General features: G+C 41.3%; 2 protein-coding genes across 4 annotated transcripts in view; one reads left to right on the top strand and one right to left on the bottom strand.

The window, feature by feature from the left end:
• The window catches only part of PCGF6 (polycomb group ring finger 6), a 28563-nt gene extending 12870 nt beyond the window's left edge, over positions 1–15693 (top strand). For both annotated transcript variants that reach the window (XM_083616462.1, XM_083616463.1), the window contains 2 exons: positions 9330–9416; positions 12342–15693. In XM_083616462.1, coding sequence (XP_083472588.1) covers positions 9330–9416; positions 12342–12410 — 156 coding nt within the window. In that variant the 3' untranslated portion in view covers positions 12411–15693. The remainder of the gene's footprint in view (positions 1–9329; positions 9417–12341) is intronic.
• LOC310763638 (SCAN domain-containing protein 3-like) lies at positions 4986–7467 on the bottom strand. 2 transcript variants are annotated; one of them, XM_083616112.1, is made up of 2 exons: positions 7441–7467; positions 4986–6889 (listed from the first exon to the last, which is right to left on the bottom strand). In XM_083616112.1, the coding sequence occupies exon 2, from the start codon at positions 6882–6884 to the stop codon at positions 5127–5129; it is 1758 nt and encodes a 585-aa protein (XP_083472238.1). In that variant the 5' UTR covers positions 6885–6889; positions 7441–7467; the 3' UTR covers positions 4986–5126. The 2 variants fall into 2 exon arrangements, with proteins under 2 accessions (XP_083472238.1, XP_083472239.1); XM_083616113.1 differs by lacking the exon at positions 7441–7467 and adding an exon at positions 6975–7031 and having other exon boundaries at positions 4986–6855.
• Positions 15694–16166: the final 473 nt, after the last annotated feature.

Genomic DNA, 16166 nt, shown 5'->3' with positions numbered 1-16166 from the left:
CTAAAAGAGTAACTGCAAAACTTCCATCTTCTGTCATTGTTACTGAAACATGCAGCACTCTCTTTAAAAGCCTTGTATGCCACAGACTTCAGTTGAACATAAAAGTTGATGTTGCACTTGTTTCCTAGATATATTACTTGGAAGTAGGCCCCTAAGGATTCCCAGCTTAATTGTGGTTGAGTCCAGAGGAGTTCTTTGCTAGGACACGGCACTAGAGAGCCTTGATTTTCTCTCTTCCCATAGGCTGGCAGTTCATTTATTATTGTTATTGATGCTCAAAAGTCCTGGTCTTGGTCACTGAGGGAATGATTAGTTTTATGCCTGCAGCAAAGAGCCATAATTGCAACATGATTTTTGAATGTTATCAGGTGTTATTTAATTTTAACATGGTCAATCCGAGAACAATATTTCTCCTTTTCATACTTGTTTGCTCACTAATTGCAATGAAGTATATCTAGAATGTCCAGCTTCAGTAACTACTTGTCAGAACATATTGTTGATGTTACTATTCTCATATCCCTCTTCAGTTTTGCTGTACTGCAGGAAGCCCCTATCCTGAAGGCCGGACACAGCCTGTCAAATAGTTTCTTCTGTGTGCTGTCCTTCCAACCACACTGATTCTGGCAATGGCAAAAGAAAAAAAGAGTTATGGTGCTGGGCTGGGAGAAGCACTTCATTGGAGGTTCAAATCACCCTGTCCCTGCTCATCAGACAAATTGGATGAGCAGGGAAGGAATGATTTGCATCTGCACCAGAATACTAGGCTGGCAGGATGAGTTTAAACCTCTCTTCCTAGCACTACAGTGGAGATTCCAATCTTCTCCCTTCTCATCTGCATAGATCACTGAGGATGGGGTTGGGTTTTTTTTGGGGGGGTGACCCGCCCCAAGTGGTTGGCCAAAGTTAATTGCAGCCATTGGCCCAAAAATGGTTGGCCACCCCTACTTTCCGGTGTAAATTTATGAGCCCCGTTATTATTAGAGGTAGGGCCTTGGCTGCTATTGTGCCCTGGCTTTGGGATGTTCTCCCCAAGGTAGCTTGCCTGGTGCCAGCTTAGATGTTCTTTCAGCACCAGGTGAAGACCTTATGTGCTCATGCATTTTAGACTACGTTTTTTTCTTTTTAGGCTTACATTCTGTAGTCCCAGCTGTCCTGGTTTTAGAGTTTTTATGACTGCTGTTGTTTTAGACATCTGCTGAGGCACTCTAAAAGTCTTTGGACTGAAAAGTGTTACATTAAGTATTTGCAATTTTTTTTTAAAAAAAAGTTGAATAAACCACGTCTTCCCAACACTTCCAGTTGCCATCTTGCCCCCTGGACTCACATATTCTTATTGAAATCAGCCTGTGAGCTGCTGTCTTCACTTGATAAGACTGTTGTAGTAATGTCTGAAAAATATCTTTTTGAAATAGTAAGTGCCTTGCCATCCTAATATCAGGACATCCAAAAGCTGCTTTCTGCCTGCCTTTTGAGTGAGAATTAGTGTGGGGAGAGAGTGACAGTTATAAAGGAATTTTCTATTTCACTGCTTTAGATGTACTAATATAGCTTGCAAAAATGTTCCCTTGTCAGAGGAATCTCTCAGATGAAAGTGTTTATTGTAAGTGAAGACGGGCTTTGGGGAGATAATTAGAAGTAGCATTGGTTTGATGCATCTTCTGCTAGAAATCAGAGTGTGATTGGGCCCAATATAATATCTGGTGCACGGTAAAGGCACAGTGAGAGCAATTTATAAACAAAGGGAAGATTGGGGTCAATAATTTGTATAAATAGCCCATGCAGTTTTTCAACTGGCTCCTCAGTAGCTTTGTTTACCATGTACAGTCATACCACGGGTTAAAGTCGCTTCGGGTTAAATCTTTTCGGGTTGTGTCCCGCGGCGACCCGGAAGTAATGGAACAGGTTACTTCTGGGTTTCGCCGCATGCGCAGACACTCAGAATGATGTCACGTGCATGCGCAGATGCGGCGAATCGCGGGACATTCAGACACGGCTTGCGTTCTGCTCATGATGCGAACCGGGCTCCGGAACGGATCCCGTTCACATCCAGACGTACCACTGTACAGTGGTACCTTGGGTTAAGAACTTAATTCGTTCTGGAGGTCCATTCTTAACCTGAAACTGTTGTTAACCTGAGGTACCACTTTAGCTAATGGGGCCTCCTGCTGCCACCGCGTGATTTCTGTTCTCATCCTGAAGCAAAGTTCTTAACCCGAGGTACTATTTCTGGGTTAGCAGAGTCTGTAACCTGAAGTGTCTGTAACCTGAAGCATCTGTAACCCAGGTACCACTGTATATCTAAAGTTAATGCTCAGCATCTGAAGCGGAACCAGTATCAGAACCCCCAAAAGAAGAAAGAACAAATTGTTTGCAAGGCAGGGAGCCAAAGAAAAGCATCATGGTCTCAGGCGGACAAAAGTTCCAGCAAGGGCAGTTGGTGAGTAGGAGGTCAGCCTGACCGGATCTGCTTACAAGGAGACAAGTTGCTCAGACTGAAGAACAGGCCCTGAGGCTGAGACTTTATAGAGCCAAATAGAGTTGCATTCATCCCCCTAGTCATCTAATGCGGTACAGTGTCAGCTGGTGGAGCTTGTAATGCAACCGGGATGACACTTCGGGATAACATAAGTTAGTGTGCAACTCTTGCCAAAGATGCTGCCGGGTGGTCAGGAGAGCAAGGTGTTGGAGCCTGACAAAAACTCTTGACAGATCCAGTGCTTAATGCACAAGTTGCATCCCTTATGTCTCGTTTTCCTCTATTTTCCCTTCCAATTCCTGGCATGCTTACTTGGGAGTAAGCGGCATAAAACTTTGTGGAACTTCTGAGATACATATTCATTGGATTGTGGTGTCAGGGAAATAACTTGCATGCACCCCATTCAAGGCATGTAATTCTTTAAAAACATCAGAAAGGTTTCTTTCCCTTGCTTTAACCAGACTTTAGTGTGTTCTTTAGGGGAATATTTACAGCAATATAATGATCTTCCTGTTTCCAGAAAGGGTCAAATCAGTTATATTCATTGTTGCAACACTAGTGTAACACTGATTTGATTCCAAACTTAAGTCTAAAATAGATTTAGAACACTGCTGGCAGATGGGATTCCCACCCCCTTATCTGTAATATATTTCCTTACATCACAGGGATTAATGGATATAATCACAAATGCTACAGATGCTTCTTAAAAGGGTGGTTGAGAACAAATTGCTTCTTTTCTTTGTATTTCTATTCCCTTGAGTTTTACAGCTATCACCTGAATTCCACCCGAACAATTAGTATTGAAGCTTTAGGACTTAGCACTGAAGTAGCAGAATTAGGCATTTAATATTCGAAGCACTTTGAGGTAGAGGGGAAGCAGCTTTGCAATCATTTATTTAAAGCCACTGAAACATTTAATATCTGAAGTCTAGAACTGCAGCAGCGAAGGTCACATCAGGATATCTCTAGGCAGTCACTTTTGAATTATCTCAGGACTGTGAAGAATTGTTTTACAGCAATGGAATTCGTTAACATTTTGCTTCCAATGTTAATAAACTGGAATAAATTTCATCTGATCATAATTTGTGGCATTTAATGGTGTGGATACATAGAGTTGTATCTAGTGTTGTCTGTATGCGCAGAACAGGCTTCCACATGTGCAGAGGGACTTCACCGTCCTCTGAAGCCTTCCATGCACCCTCAAAATGTGCTCTGGAGGGTTGGGCTCTGCAGAGCAGATTTTGAGGCCACTCGGGACTGCAATGGGAAGGAGAGAAAAGTGAGCACAGCCTTGGATTCTGCCCATAGGAAACAGGCAGGTGGTCTGAAATGCAGATAAAATGTGTGTGTTTGCACCGTGGTGTTTTAATTAGATGCTAATTTGCCATTTTTTAATGTTTGTAATAAGTTAGGAAGGTAAAGAGGGGGAAGTGGGGGAAACACATAGAAATAAATGCAGCTCTAATGTCCAATTTCTTATGGACTGGACTTAGGACATTTCACTTGATCATATTCTGTTTTGCCTTTCTTTTCTTACTAGCTCCCTCTTTCTGTTTTATCTAGCTCCAAGGTCCTTGCCGTTATCTCTAGTGTCATTAGATAAAGGGCGGTAATCCACTCTGACAAACAGGAGACAGGCTGTTCAAAAGATGTACCTGAAATGTCTGTTAGGATTTCTGCTTCCCTAGCCATCAGATGTTTTTCTGCTTCTGCCAAACGTGGCCAACTTTGTTGACTCCTCTAAAGATTCTTAAGATTTCTACTACTGTAAAAATGTTTGTACTACGGTAATTTAGCACAATAAAGTGGGGAAATATGTAGGAATAAATACTGAGCAAGCCAGGCAGATAATTTGGAAATGTATACCTGGTAGGTTTAAATATGATAAATTCTGCCCCTAGATGCTATTTTTGACCAAAACAGACTATCACAAATTTCAAGATTGTCCAGTAGCACCTTAGACACCAACTAAGTTTGTTCTGGGTATAAGCTTTCTTCATGCATGCACATGAAAGCTTATACCCAGAACAAACTTAGTTGGTCTCTAAGGTGCTACTGCACAATATTTTAATTTTTTTATTTCGACGGCGTCAGACCAACACAGCTACCTACCTGAATCTTAAATTTCAAGGTCTCCTCTCCCACACCTATAGAGTATTGAGTTATCGGAGAATACCAACACTGCTACATGCTCTTTAATACAAGACCAAGGAACTTCATTTCTGTTCAAATGGGGGAAGCACATAAGTCATAATTTTTATCCTTAAAATAAAGTTAATTCTGTGGTGTCAAGCAAAGGAGTTATACCAGAAGCCTTCTTCCTAAAAATCCTAATTATGAAACCTAGGAAGGTGAACATCCTCTAGCACAGTGCTCCCCAACCTTTTTATCGCCGCGGACTGGTAAATGTTTGATAATTTTTTCGTGGCCCGCTTGTTTTGATTTAATAATTTTAATTTAATTGTATTTAAACATGCCTTCAAAATAAAATACAGCTACACCAAAAAATGAATATAAAGTGATTTATTTTATTTAACTCACTAGAATGCCAAATCAATGAGAACCCTGAGCTTGTTTCTTTGCAACGAGACGGTTCCATCTGGGGGTAATAGGAGACAATGACACCCGAAGTGTGTTGCTTATGTCCAGTTTATTCCATTGGTTGTTTTTTTTTGGTTGCTGTCACTGCAGAAAACCCCGCTTCACACAGATAGGTTGTCGGAAATGGCAATAGGGATTTAAGTGCTGTGGTGGCAATCTCAGGGTATTCCGCCATGACTTTAATCCAGAACATCGGTAGAGTTGTTGTCTTGAACGTAGTTTTAATGCCACCGTCATTTGCAATCTCCAGCAGTTGTTCTTCTTCTTGCATTGACATGCTAGATTCACCTGATTTGTTGGCAAATGGGTCGTGGATCCATTCCTTACCAGTTTGTGGGTCTTTTGTGGTTGGGAAGTAGCGCTCAAACTCTTTTAAAAGCAAAGACAGGTGATCGTGCACCAACTGGCAGAATGAATGTTCAAGCTCAGTCTCGCCTACGATCCCTGCTAATGTCTGAAACATGTCCAAAATGCCTCTGTTCACGCGCCGTCCCCACAACTCCAGTTTGGCTTTAAATGCAGCTACTTTGTCTGACAACTTGAAAACAGTTGTCATTTTCCCCTGAAGGCCCAGATTGAGTTCATTGAGCAGGCTGAATATGTCACACAGGTAAGCCAGTTTTGCGACCCATACCTTGTCACTGAAATGTGCTGCCAACGGTGACTTCTTTTCTGAGAGAAATCTTTGCAATGGCTCTCGTAATTCAAATACTTTGGTTAGCGATTTTCCTCTGGATAACCATCTTATTTCTGTGTATAAGAGAAGGCATCTGTACTCTGCGTCCATCTCCTCACAAAGCTGCTCAAACAGGCGCGAGTTAAGTACATGTGCTTTGATGTGGTTAATAACTTTAACGACATCCATCAATACGCTGTTAAATTCCGGTGACATTTTTCGGCTTGCCAGCATTTCCCTGTGAATGAGACAATGCGTAGATTCACTCTCAGGTGCAACCTCCTTAATCCGAGCAGTTAAACCAGACAGTCGTCCGGTCATGGCAGCAGCTCCGTCTGTGCATATGCTGACACAAAAGGACCATTTCAGTTTTTCTGATATATAACCATCCAGTGACTTGAACAGTTCTGCTCCTGTGGTGTTGGTTGGCAAAGATAGTGCACATAACAAATCCTCATGCACATCCTCCTCATATAGATATCGCACATAAACAAGTAGTAGTGCCTTGTTGTCGATATCTGTAGATTCGTCAACCTGGAGTACATACCACGGTGATGTATTAATCCTTTCCAACAATTGTGCTATTTCCTCAAAGTGCCTAGTCACAGTGCTAGCTGACAAAGGCACATGTGCTATCTTTTCCACAGCAGCCTCTCCTAGAAGTTCACAGCAAATGTCTTTAGTGGAGGGCAAGATCAATTCTTCACCAATAGTAAATGGCTTTTTAGCCTTAGCAATGCGGTTACCCACCAAATATGATGCTCTCAGTGCATTCTCCTTTATTGATGTGGTGGCCCTCATAAATATCTTCTGTGCTTCGTGCTCCCGTTTTTTTCTTTCAAAATACTCCAGGGGCTTGTCTTTTATGCCAGGGTGCTTGGCGGTCAAGTGGCGAAGCAGTTTTGAAGGTTTCATTGCCTCATTAGAGAGCTTCTCGCCGCAAACTATGCAGAGCGGTTTTGATGCGTGGGAATCACCTGTCCCGATAAATCCATATTTCAAATAGGACTCATGGTATTGTCTGTTAAAAGTTGCATGTTTCTTTGATGTTGAAGGCTCTTCTTCTGTCTGTTCACTGGGCCTTTTTTTCTTCCCAAGGAAACTTTCTAACGATGTCTGTTTCATACTCATTTTTGCTAATTTGTGGGTTAAAGCAGACACAATAACACGTCAGTACACACGAGTACCGGTGAACAGATAGAAGAGCTAGAAGAGTGATACCTTCTCTTTCTCTTCACTCCACTGCTGCTTGCAACCGCTCAGCTCCAGATGTCACCTAAATCCGAATGTAAATCAAAAAACTATCAATGCAAAAATGTGATCAGTGTTTTAAATATATGACCAGTGTATCAAAATAACTGTGAAATATATATATAAATCACAAAAGATGACTGTGCCCCCTTTCAATACAGAGATGCCAGCATGCCCCTTTCAATACAGAGATGCCCCAGCATTCCCCCTTTCAATACAGAGATCATCGCGCCATAGTGCTGAGTCTCCTCAGTAGCAGAGAACCCCCACCCCCGTGCACTTATGCCTGAACCCGCACAAACACATTCGACCCAGGAGTTGTTGACCTAAATAAGTGCAATAGGCCTGGGTGAATGAGAGGGCATTCTAATAAAACCATTGCTGCTCCTCTTTCCGTTTGATAGTGCTGAGTTCCCCCCCCCCTCCGTGCACTTACCTCACGGCAGCTTCTCTTCAGTCCCCGCGTCTCCAACCTCGAGTCCTCAGTCCTCCCGTGGCGCCTCCTCCTCGGCCAATGGCGTGAGGTTTGCCTTTCGGCCCATCAGGAAGCGGGAGGACCCGCTCCCTGATTGGCCAGGAGGAGCATCAGTGTAACAATAGCGAATTTTCATTCGCTATTGTCACACAATGGGCGGGCTTGAGAGGGCACAATGCTCTGCGCCTCGGCCGCCCGCCACAGTGAAATGATTTGAAGTTCCTTGGGCGGCCCGGTGCCGATTGATCCACGGACCGGCACCGGTCTGCGGCCCGGGGGTTGGGGAACACTGTTCTAGCAGACTAAGTCAATAAAATCCTCAGTGAAGGAAACAGAACTAAATTCAAACATTTCAAACAGTGAAGATATCTCTGACTCCCTATAGGTTTCCAGGATGTGTTTTGTTTTTGTTGGATTTTTTAAAAAAACCTAAAATAATCATCTGCTGACTGGGAGAGGTGGTTCTGAAAATATCCAGAAACATCTTGAGTATAATCTGCCTCCTGTTATTCAGAACAGATTCGTACCCACCATAGAATAGCACCAGAGATAAGTCAAAGATGCACAACTCATTGTTAAGAACCCAGTCAGCCATTTTCACACTGAGGAAGCTTTTATCAAGGATTGATGGTGAAATTGTCAGTAAAAAACGTTTGTTTGTTTGTTTGTTTGTTTGTTTGTTTGTTTATTACGTTAATATACCACCCTTCATCCACAGATCTCAGGGCAGTTCACAACATAAAAATACAAAATGAAAACACAAAATACATAATAAAATAAAACAAACAACCTAAAGACAACTTGTCTGCTGCTGCCACTTGCTTTTTGCAAATCTTGCAAACTCCTGAAACTGCAGGAGTTAAAATTGTACCCTAGAACACAACCCCAAATCCCCGGTAGTGCAAAAGTGTTTTGTAGGTAACAAAATGACAGCACATTGATCAACACAGAAACAATTCATTGACACTAGAAAGACTGAACTCTACCGACTTAGATATTAAACATGGACATGATCATGACTTGTTGATCCTATCTTTGTTTCAGTTGCATCACACTTGAGATTTCTGTTTGCTGATGGTGTGGATGACTTAAGCAATATCATGCAATAGTTGCATGCAATTCTTACATGAATGGACTGTGCACCTGTGTTTAGTTTTAAAGAATCATTCAGAGAGTTGCCAATGATCAGTATCTCTGGGACTTGTTAGTATCAAATGAGATACAGATTGCAAATGGCATGTACACAGTGTCCACAGAGAACTGGCACCCAGGAGCTCCTGCGTTATTTAATTAAAATGATACTTGGACACCTGCTCATGTTAACAAGTTTAACCACACCTGTTCTGAAGGGATATTTGCTTTGAACATGGAATTTCTTGAGATATTTATTGACACATCCACTGAACAGTTCAAAATGAAGTTAATATTTGAACAAAGTCCAAAGTCATTGGAGTTAATAAGACAGGAAAAGGATATTTAAAGTAGTTAACAGAGAAGCAATAAGTCTTACGAAGCTGGGACAGGGGGTGCTGTCTTCAAACGAACTCAATCTGTTTAGGAGTGTCCTTTACATGTTCATAGCGGCTTGTTACTTTACAGTGCTATTGCAGGCAATGGGTTCTTGATAGCAATAAAAACTTGTGTTTTGGAGAGATCTCTTGCCAAATCCTCGAATTGCTTTTTGAAATTGGGACTATAAAAGAGTAGTTTGAGGTCCGGGAGAACATTTCTGGAGATGAAATAGATACATAAAATGTGTTCTCAAACAGCCATTGAATTAAAACTTTAAAGCCCCTAGCTTGTTGCAGCTAAAGAAAACACATTTTGATACTTTTTCTGTTTATTTCTAGGTAGACATAATATGTGGTGATCACCTGCTGGAACACTATCAGACTTTGAGGGAAATCCAGCGAGCTCTAGGGGAGAGTGCAGTGCAGGTAAGGTGATGCCACAGCTGCAAGGGAATTGCCCCTGGTGCTCCTGCCTCAGCCTCCCATATACCCCTTGGGGATATAGCCAAGCACTGCATTTGCCGGGAAAGCTTCTGAGTTGTGAACCTTTAAGGCAAAAGTGTGCATGAGTCCAGCAGTGGCAATGGCTGAAGTGGAGCGTCTGGCTTTTACCAACAGCAAGTTTGCCTGTGTGTACGGATGAGCACCTCCCTTTTGTGTGGAAGACACTGCTCCCCAGTGTTTTGGGGAGGAATGTTTCAGCAGCACTGTTGAGGCAGGATAAGAGTATTCAAGTATAGCAAAAAGGGATGAAGAGAGACAGGTGTCAGGTGCACCAGTTAAACATCATAGCATGTGTTTCTCCTTCTCTTGCTAACCTGTGTGAGGTCTAGCTGTTGAAGTGGAATGGGGCTGTGTGTACAGTATGTGTCCAGAGTACTGAGGTGAGATACATATTAGGATTCTGAGATAAGAAGCATTAGCCATGTGTTCAGGTTCCCATGTGTGTTTTGAGGCCAAGTGCATCTAATGATCTTTTGATGTGGACAGAGTGGTCACTGACTCAAGCATAGAGGGAAATCTTATGCCAGGTCTGGCACTGATGTAAAGTTACCTGTCAACCAGGATTGAAGGGCTATAGGATACAGCGCAAGTGTGCTCCTCCTCTGTACCAGTCTGCCTTGCCCATGACTCCACCCCATTTTATCTGTTCTGACAGCATTCTGTTGTGCTGCTGGCATATTTAGAAGCTGGCCAGGACAGCAAGCCTTCAGCCAAATCCTATAGCATCTTAGCCAACAGAACTTAAGTATAGGACTGCTTCTTAAGTCTATCTGAGTCTTCATGTAGTGTTTAAATGACTTCTACCAGCACATTACTTTAAAAAAATAAACAAATTTCAGTTATCTGAAGAAGTGTGCATGCACACGAAAGCTTATACCCAGAACAAACTTAGTTGGTCTCTAAGGTGCTACTGGACAATTTTTTATTTTTTTATATATATTTTGACTGCATCAGACCAACACGGCTACCTACCTGAATCTAAATTTCAGGCTGTTATGGTTTAGAGCGTTGTTGTTTTTAATGAAAGCAGTCTCTCCCAGTCTAAAGACATAAAAGGGTATATCATGGATCTCCTAGTAGGTTGAGGAAAAGGAAAATTCACCAACTCTGTTATCCTTGGTGAATGTGCTCTGATCTAGGCATCCTTGCATACTGCAGGCTAAGCATGTGCTTCTGCATTCACAGATCAGCCCTGCTGAACAGGTGGTTGGCTCTGTCTGCTTTGTATGCACTAATCATTTGTTAGGACAGTGGTGGGTAGAGTGTGCATCTGGAATCAGAACTGACAATGCTGATCTTGTACTTTAGCATTCAAGAGTATTGTGCACATAGTGATAGCAGGTGCTGGGTGCAACCGCTGCCCATTGTAGGGCAGGATTATTTTGCATACTCTGGTCACATCTAGAACAGCAGTCATTGTAGAAGCCTCTTTCTACACACGTATTGTCTTTGCTTGATCACAGCAGTAATGTAGAATTCTTACCACTTTTTAAAATTGTACAATATAAGGACAATTGAAAATAAAAAAATAAGATACAGTTTATAATCTGGTGGCTCTTTTAATCAAATCTGAGGATAGCTTGCTGAATTACTGAATTAAAATAACCCGTTTTACAGGTTGAATTGTTCATTTCTCACTTTGGTGCATAAGTGCTAACTTTGCATTCTAGACAAGGTGTCAGAATGAAGTGTAATCAGTAGAGAAAGGTGTTATACAGCAGTACATTTTTTAAAATTTATTTTGCTCATAGGTGATGTTTTGTTTGATGTTGTAGATCTTTTCTAGCCAACACATCTCCAACATTTGAACACACTATATATCAGAAGAAGTCACAATCACAGCATTGCCTTTCAGACCTAATAGTAGCCTGTCAGGAAATTGTGACAGACTTGTGGCAAGGCTAAACCTATCATAAGGCACCATTTCTGTATATCCAAACTTCCATGCTAGGGCTGCATATAAAACTGTTGTGATTTGGCTGATTTCAATGGCTCAATTATGCAGTCAAATGGAGGTTGCCAGTTGACTCCCTACGGCTTTTGTACAGACTTGCCAATAAGTATGGACCAACCCTATATATAACCCCAAAGCAGTGCCTGCTTTTTCATTTACTACAGCAGTTTGTTTCAGGGAAATTGCCTTCTATAACACTTTGTCCTGGGATCGAAAGCTGAAGCTTGCTTATGGAGAATGACTCATAGTGTGTTTGTCATCTTCAAAGAAAACATGTACTATACTGTACATGCAACGGGAATCTGCAGACGGTCAGGTTTCTCCAATACATACATAGGTGTTCAGGATGATGCATCTGCCATTAACACTTGGCATTTTTGCTAAGCTGAACACTGGTTTTACTGCAGCAAACACTGCCTTGTAAAGTGCAAAGCAGCCCTCAAACTTACTGGAAGGGAGGATTGGATCCTAAGGAGCCTCTGCAATAACTGTGGCTTGATGGAGAAGCTGAGTCAAAAGACAAAAGTGGCTGCAATATGATGTGGAACAGTTCAACAATGGGTTGTGCATTCTGACTGTTAGCCTCTCTTTAAAAGGGATATTACAGTGTTCAGACACAGGCAAACAACTGAATGACTTGTTCAGTTGTTTTCAAACCACCTCTAAATGGGACTGTACTCATGAAGAAATTACAAGTGGGCTTCATACTCAGCTGTTGACTCCCTTGATCCTCTGTTCATTAAATAGCACACTGGGAGATCCTGCATTTTATTATTCACAATCAAGAGCAAATTTTCATTAGGTGGCATAAAGAGACTTAGGTGTGGCAAGGCTTTGTTTTTGCATTTGTTCTGACTTGTTTACAAGTGTGATTTTTCTTTCCTACTTTCTAGGATGGCTTACTTGTACTTCACTATGGTCTGATTCTTAGCAGAGATCCCACACTTTCAAGGATTTGTTAAAATCCAACATGGAGGGGCTTTGAAGAAACAAATGATCCTCATTCTGGGAAGTGCATGATGAACATTAATGCACAGTTTTCGCTCTGCATAGTAAGTTAGAATCTGAAAAAGGAATGCTGTACAGTAAGTACAGCTATAAATACTGCAGTGCTATTATGTCATTAACACCTAGCTAGTTCGGGGAAGAACAAATGTGTCAAGATGACTGGATTTGTCTTAAATGTGGTTTGTGTATTTTGCAGCACTCCCAGCTGCCTCCCAGGACTTAAGCTTGAAACCAGTATTTATCTGAAAGACAGTTTCACTGGTGTTCTCAGGGATTATCTCCAGTGTGCAGTGTTTTATTGGAAAATATGTGTTCTTCTCAGAGACGTTTATTGTACACTAATGGTATTGGTTTAGAAATAGGAAAGGGAAACCTTTCAGTTGTGTGCCTAAAATGGGGGGGATAATCACCTTTCAAAAAACCGCAAGCATTGTATCTCATGGTTTATGTGAGTAATAGCATTAAAATATGCAATATGCTATAAATTAGTTAAAATTGGAGAGAAATTGTGTGCATGTTAACTAGACACCAGAATACCGATGCTACTCACACAGCGTGGATGTGACAGTAGATTGCACAGGGCTGCCTTTGAGGTCCCTTTGGAAGGCATCATGCAACTGATTATATTCCTATTAAAGACAATAACCAGACTTTGTTTTACGAAAGTCTGTCAGAAGAACAGCAGTAACCTTTCTCTATCCCCTGCTACTTTCCTTTAAGCCCACTTCTTCTGGTTTGTAGTCACTACCATGTTTGCCTTTGTCCCTTGCAGCCTCTGCCCTAGCTCCCCTTCTTGCAGATGTTCCACTATATTCTACTCCCTTCCCCCAGCTTTTGTTTTGCTGCCTTTGTAGAAAATGAGTATGTCTGTCCCCTTCCATGCATATGAGCTTGAGACAACGCCCTGTGTTTCCCAGCCAGTAGTAGTAATGCCCTGTGAACAATAAAAAAAGCTCTGGTTAAACAACAACACAATGAAGGAGTTCATTTTTAACATTTCCTGTAACCTAGCCACAGCAATGGTCTTATTACAAAGATTTCATTAAACCTTGCTATACAATGCTTAGTCTTCAACTTTTGCAGACCCAGAATCCACAATTAACCCAAACATGCACCTGGGGATCCATTTCATAGTTTTCAACCAAAAATTTGTCTAGTATTGCTGCTGTTGTGACCTCCCTTAGACCAGGCTGCGATATAATAGTGCAAGTGTGAGAAATCCGTGGCCCCAGCCTGTGTGGCCAGTGGAGACGGATGGTGGGAATTGTAATCCAGCAACATCTGGAGGGCCACAAGTTCCCCACCCCTGTGATAGTGGTTCCCAAACCACCAGTTGAAGATCAATGGCTTAATCCATTATCACATAGGCAGCAAACAAAGTTTATGCAATTGGAGGGATAGATGGAAGACACATTACTGATGCAACTCCCTTGCCTCTATAGAAGGTGTCAGATTTTCTTTTGCTAATTCTTAATTCATTACCTGTGCACTTAAAGATTCTGTCCTATTGTGGAACTGCTTCTCCGTAGTCTTAAAGAGGCTTAGATGTGCATTTATGGTGACCTGAAAAGCTAGTTTTTAGACCAAATGTGTGTTGAAGGGTTTTGCTTTTGAAAATGCCTTTCTGAATTCAATTTTGTTACAATAAATTTTTGATGTAGGGATATGCATAAATATCTACCTGTTTTATATTAAAAATATCCAGTTTGCGTTCAATATTTCTATAAACAACAGAATGGAACAAAAAATTATTTTTGTAAGTATTTTTGTCTAATGTGTTACGGGATGAAGTATTTAAAGTGTTAAAAAGTAGAAGCCTTCCAAAACTAAAAGAAAAAGAGGAAGTATAATAAATATGCTGGAAAAGCAAAACTAGCAGGCAAGTGAAAAAGAATTTGAGGCGCATATTGCTAAAAGAAGGAATTCAACAAAACACTATGTCAATAGTTCTGTCAGCACAAACATTTCAGTTTGCCAGACAGAGCAATACCCCCTATCTTTCCCCTGCATGCTATTCTGGGGTTTCTCTCACACTCCCCCTGAGCCAGCTGGAGGGGCAGTGGAAGAGGCAGAAAAGCCCTGTTTTGCTAGCTAGCCACTTGTGGGGGCCTCCATTAGTGTGACGTGTTAGTTGAATCCCACTCAAAACAATGAACAGAACACGGAAGTACATTAGAGACAGGAAAATAGCCAGGGTGATATTTGGATCATTACATAGCAAAGATACAGTAAGACATGATTACTAAAGAAAGGTAGATAAATTAATTCTATTATTTGCTTTGAACTTCAGTGTGGAAGATGGTGGGCAGGTGCTATGTCTCATTCCCCCACTGACCCCAAGAAGGGTATCTGAAAAACAAAGCTAAATAGAAGTGACGAAAACTGAAGTTGTAGAACTATCAACAAATCACTGGGTCCAATTGAATATTTTCTAACAAAAATATTAAATTTGTTTAAAATTCAGCTGACAGGAAGGTAACTAATGAAATATTGATTTGTAAAAGGGTTTAAGAGGAAAGACCATTGCCTTAAATATATTAGAGCTATTATTATGCAACATAGAAGAACATGCCTTGCTGAGAGAGAATCAACATGGCTTCTCCAAAAGGGCTTTAAATTGAACCTAGAAACAGCTGCTCTGGGCTTTAACATGAACCTGGAAACAAATGGGTAACCAGTGCATTTGTTTTCATCCTTCTGCCTCGCCTTCATTCTGGATGCTTCAAGTAATTGGGTCCCATAAAATGTCATAATTTCTAATGTGGCTATTGTGGTAAAGATATTTGGTGGGTGAGTGGGGGCACTGATATAGCTCCTTGCCAGAGACACAAGGGACCCTGGGTACACCTTTGTAAGTACCAGTGCTGCTAAAGCTTTACACCAGTATTTATTTATTTCTGGAAAATAAATAGTGAAACAATTCCCCCACCCAAATCAACAATGCAATGAAATTTTCTAGTGCTTTCCAACTGTTTCTATCTATTTGATACTGCTACCTCCAGTGTGAGTATACCATACAGTGGTATAATCATTATGGCAGATGTAAGAGCCTTTGTAGCATGTTAATAGCCCCGGCTAAGTTTTGGGTTTGTTTATCACTGATATAGTAGTTCTTCCTGTTTTATGATCTATGTTTATAATTGTGGTTTTAATTAACTGTTATATCCTGACCTGGGGTTGCTTTGTAATGAAGGGCAGGCTAAAAATATTTTAAAATAAATAAATTGGTAACACCTGGATTCCTACTCTCTTTTATTGTAGAGTGAAACTTCCTTCATATATGGTCAAGAAACCAAAGTTCCCTTTCACATTTCTTTCAAGACCAAATTGTAATGCATGAGGCCCTCAGGCTTGAGGACAGCTGAGCATACCCTGTGTCAGACTGTTTTCAGGCTGGTTGTCTGGTGGCAGAGAGGCAGGATCACATGTTTTTGTTCAGCAATAAACTGTCCATGTTAAGGGGAGGCTGCAGATGTGAGAGTCTTTTTATATTGACTCTTCAATGTCACTTGATTTCTTGGGCCAGGAAAATTATGAGGTGGTGTGAGAATGCCCTAGCTATAATTACCCTAGACTGTAATCTCAAAGCTCTTTTGTCTATGTATGCATATCCAATTTCCAAGAATACTTTGCAAGTGAACTGTACCAGATTTACTCTACTACGTGTACAGGGTCTTCTTGGAGTTGGGATGTGTGGATATTCTGTGTAA

The sequence above is a fragment of the Podarcis filfolensis genome (assembly GCF_964270895.1).
Source record: "Podarcis filfolensis genome assembly, chromosome: 5".
Lineage (NCBI taxonomy): Eukaryota > Metazoa > Chordata > Lepidosauria > Squamata > Lacertidae > Podarcis > Podarcis filfolensis.
Note: the sequence above shows the minus strand (reverse complement) of the source record. Positions and strands in the feature narration are given on the sequence as shown.

Bases quoted from the DNA above. Each gene is read 5' to 3' on its own strand.
- LOC310763638 (XM_083616112.1), bottom strand. From the start codon at position 6,884: ATGAGTATGAAACAGACATCGTTAGAAAGTTTCCTTGGGAAGAAAAAA.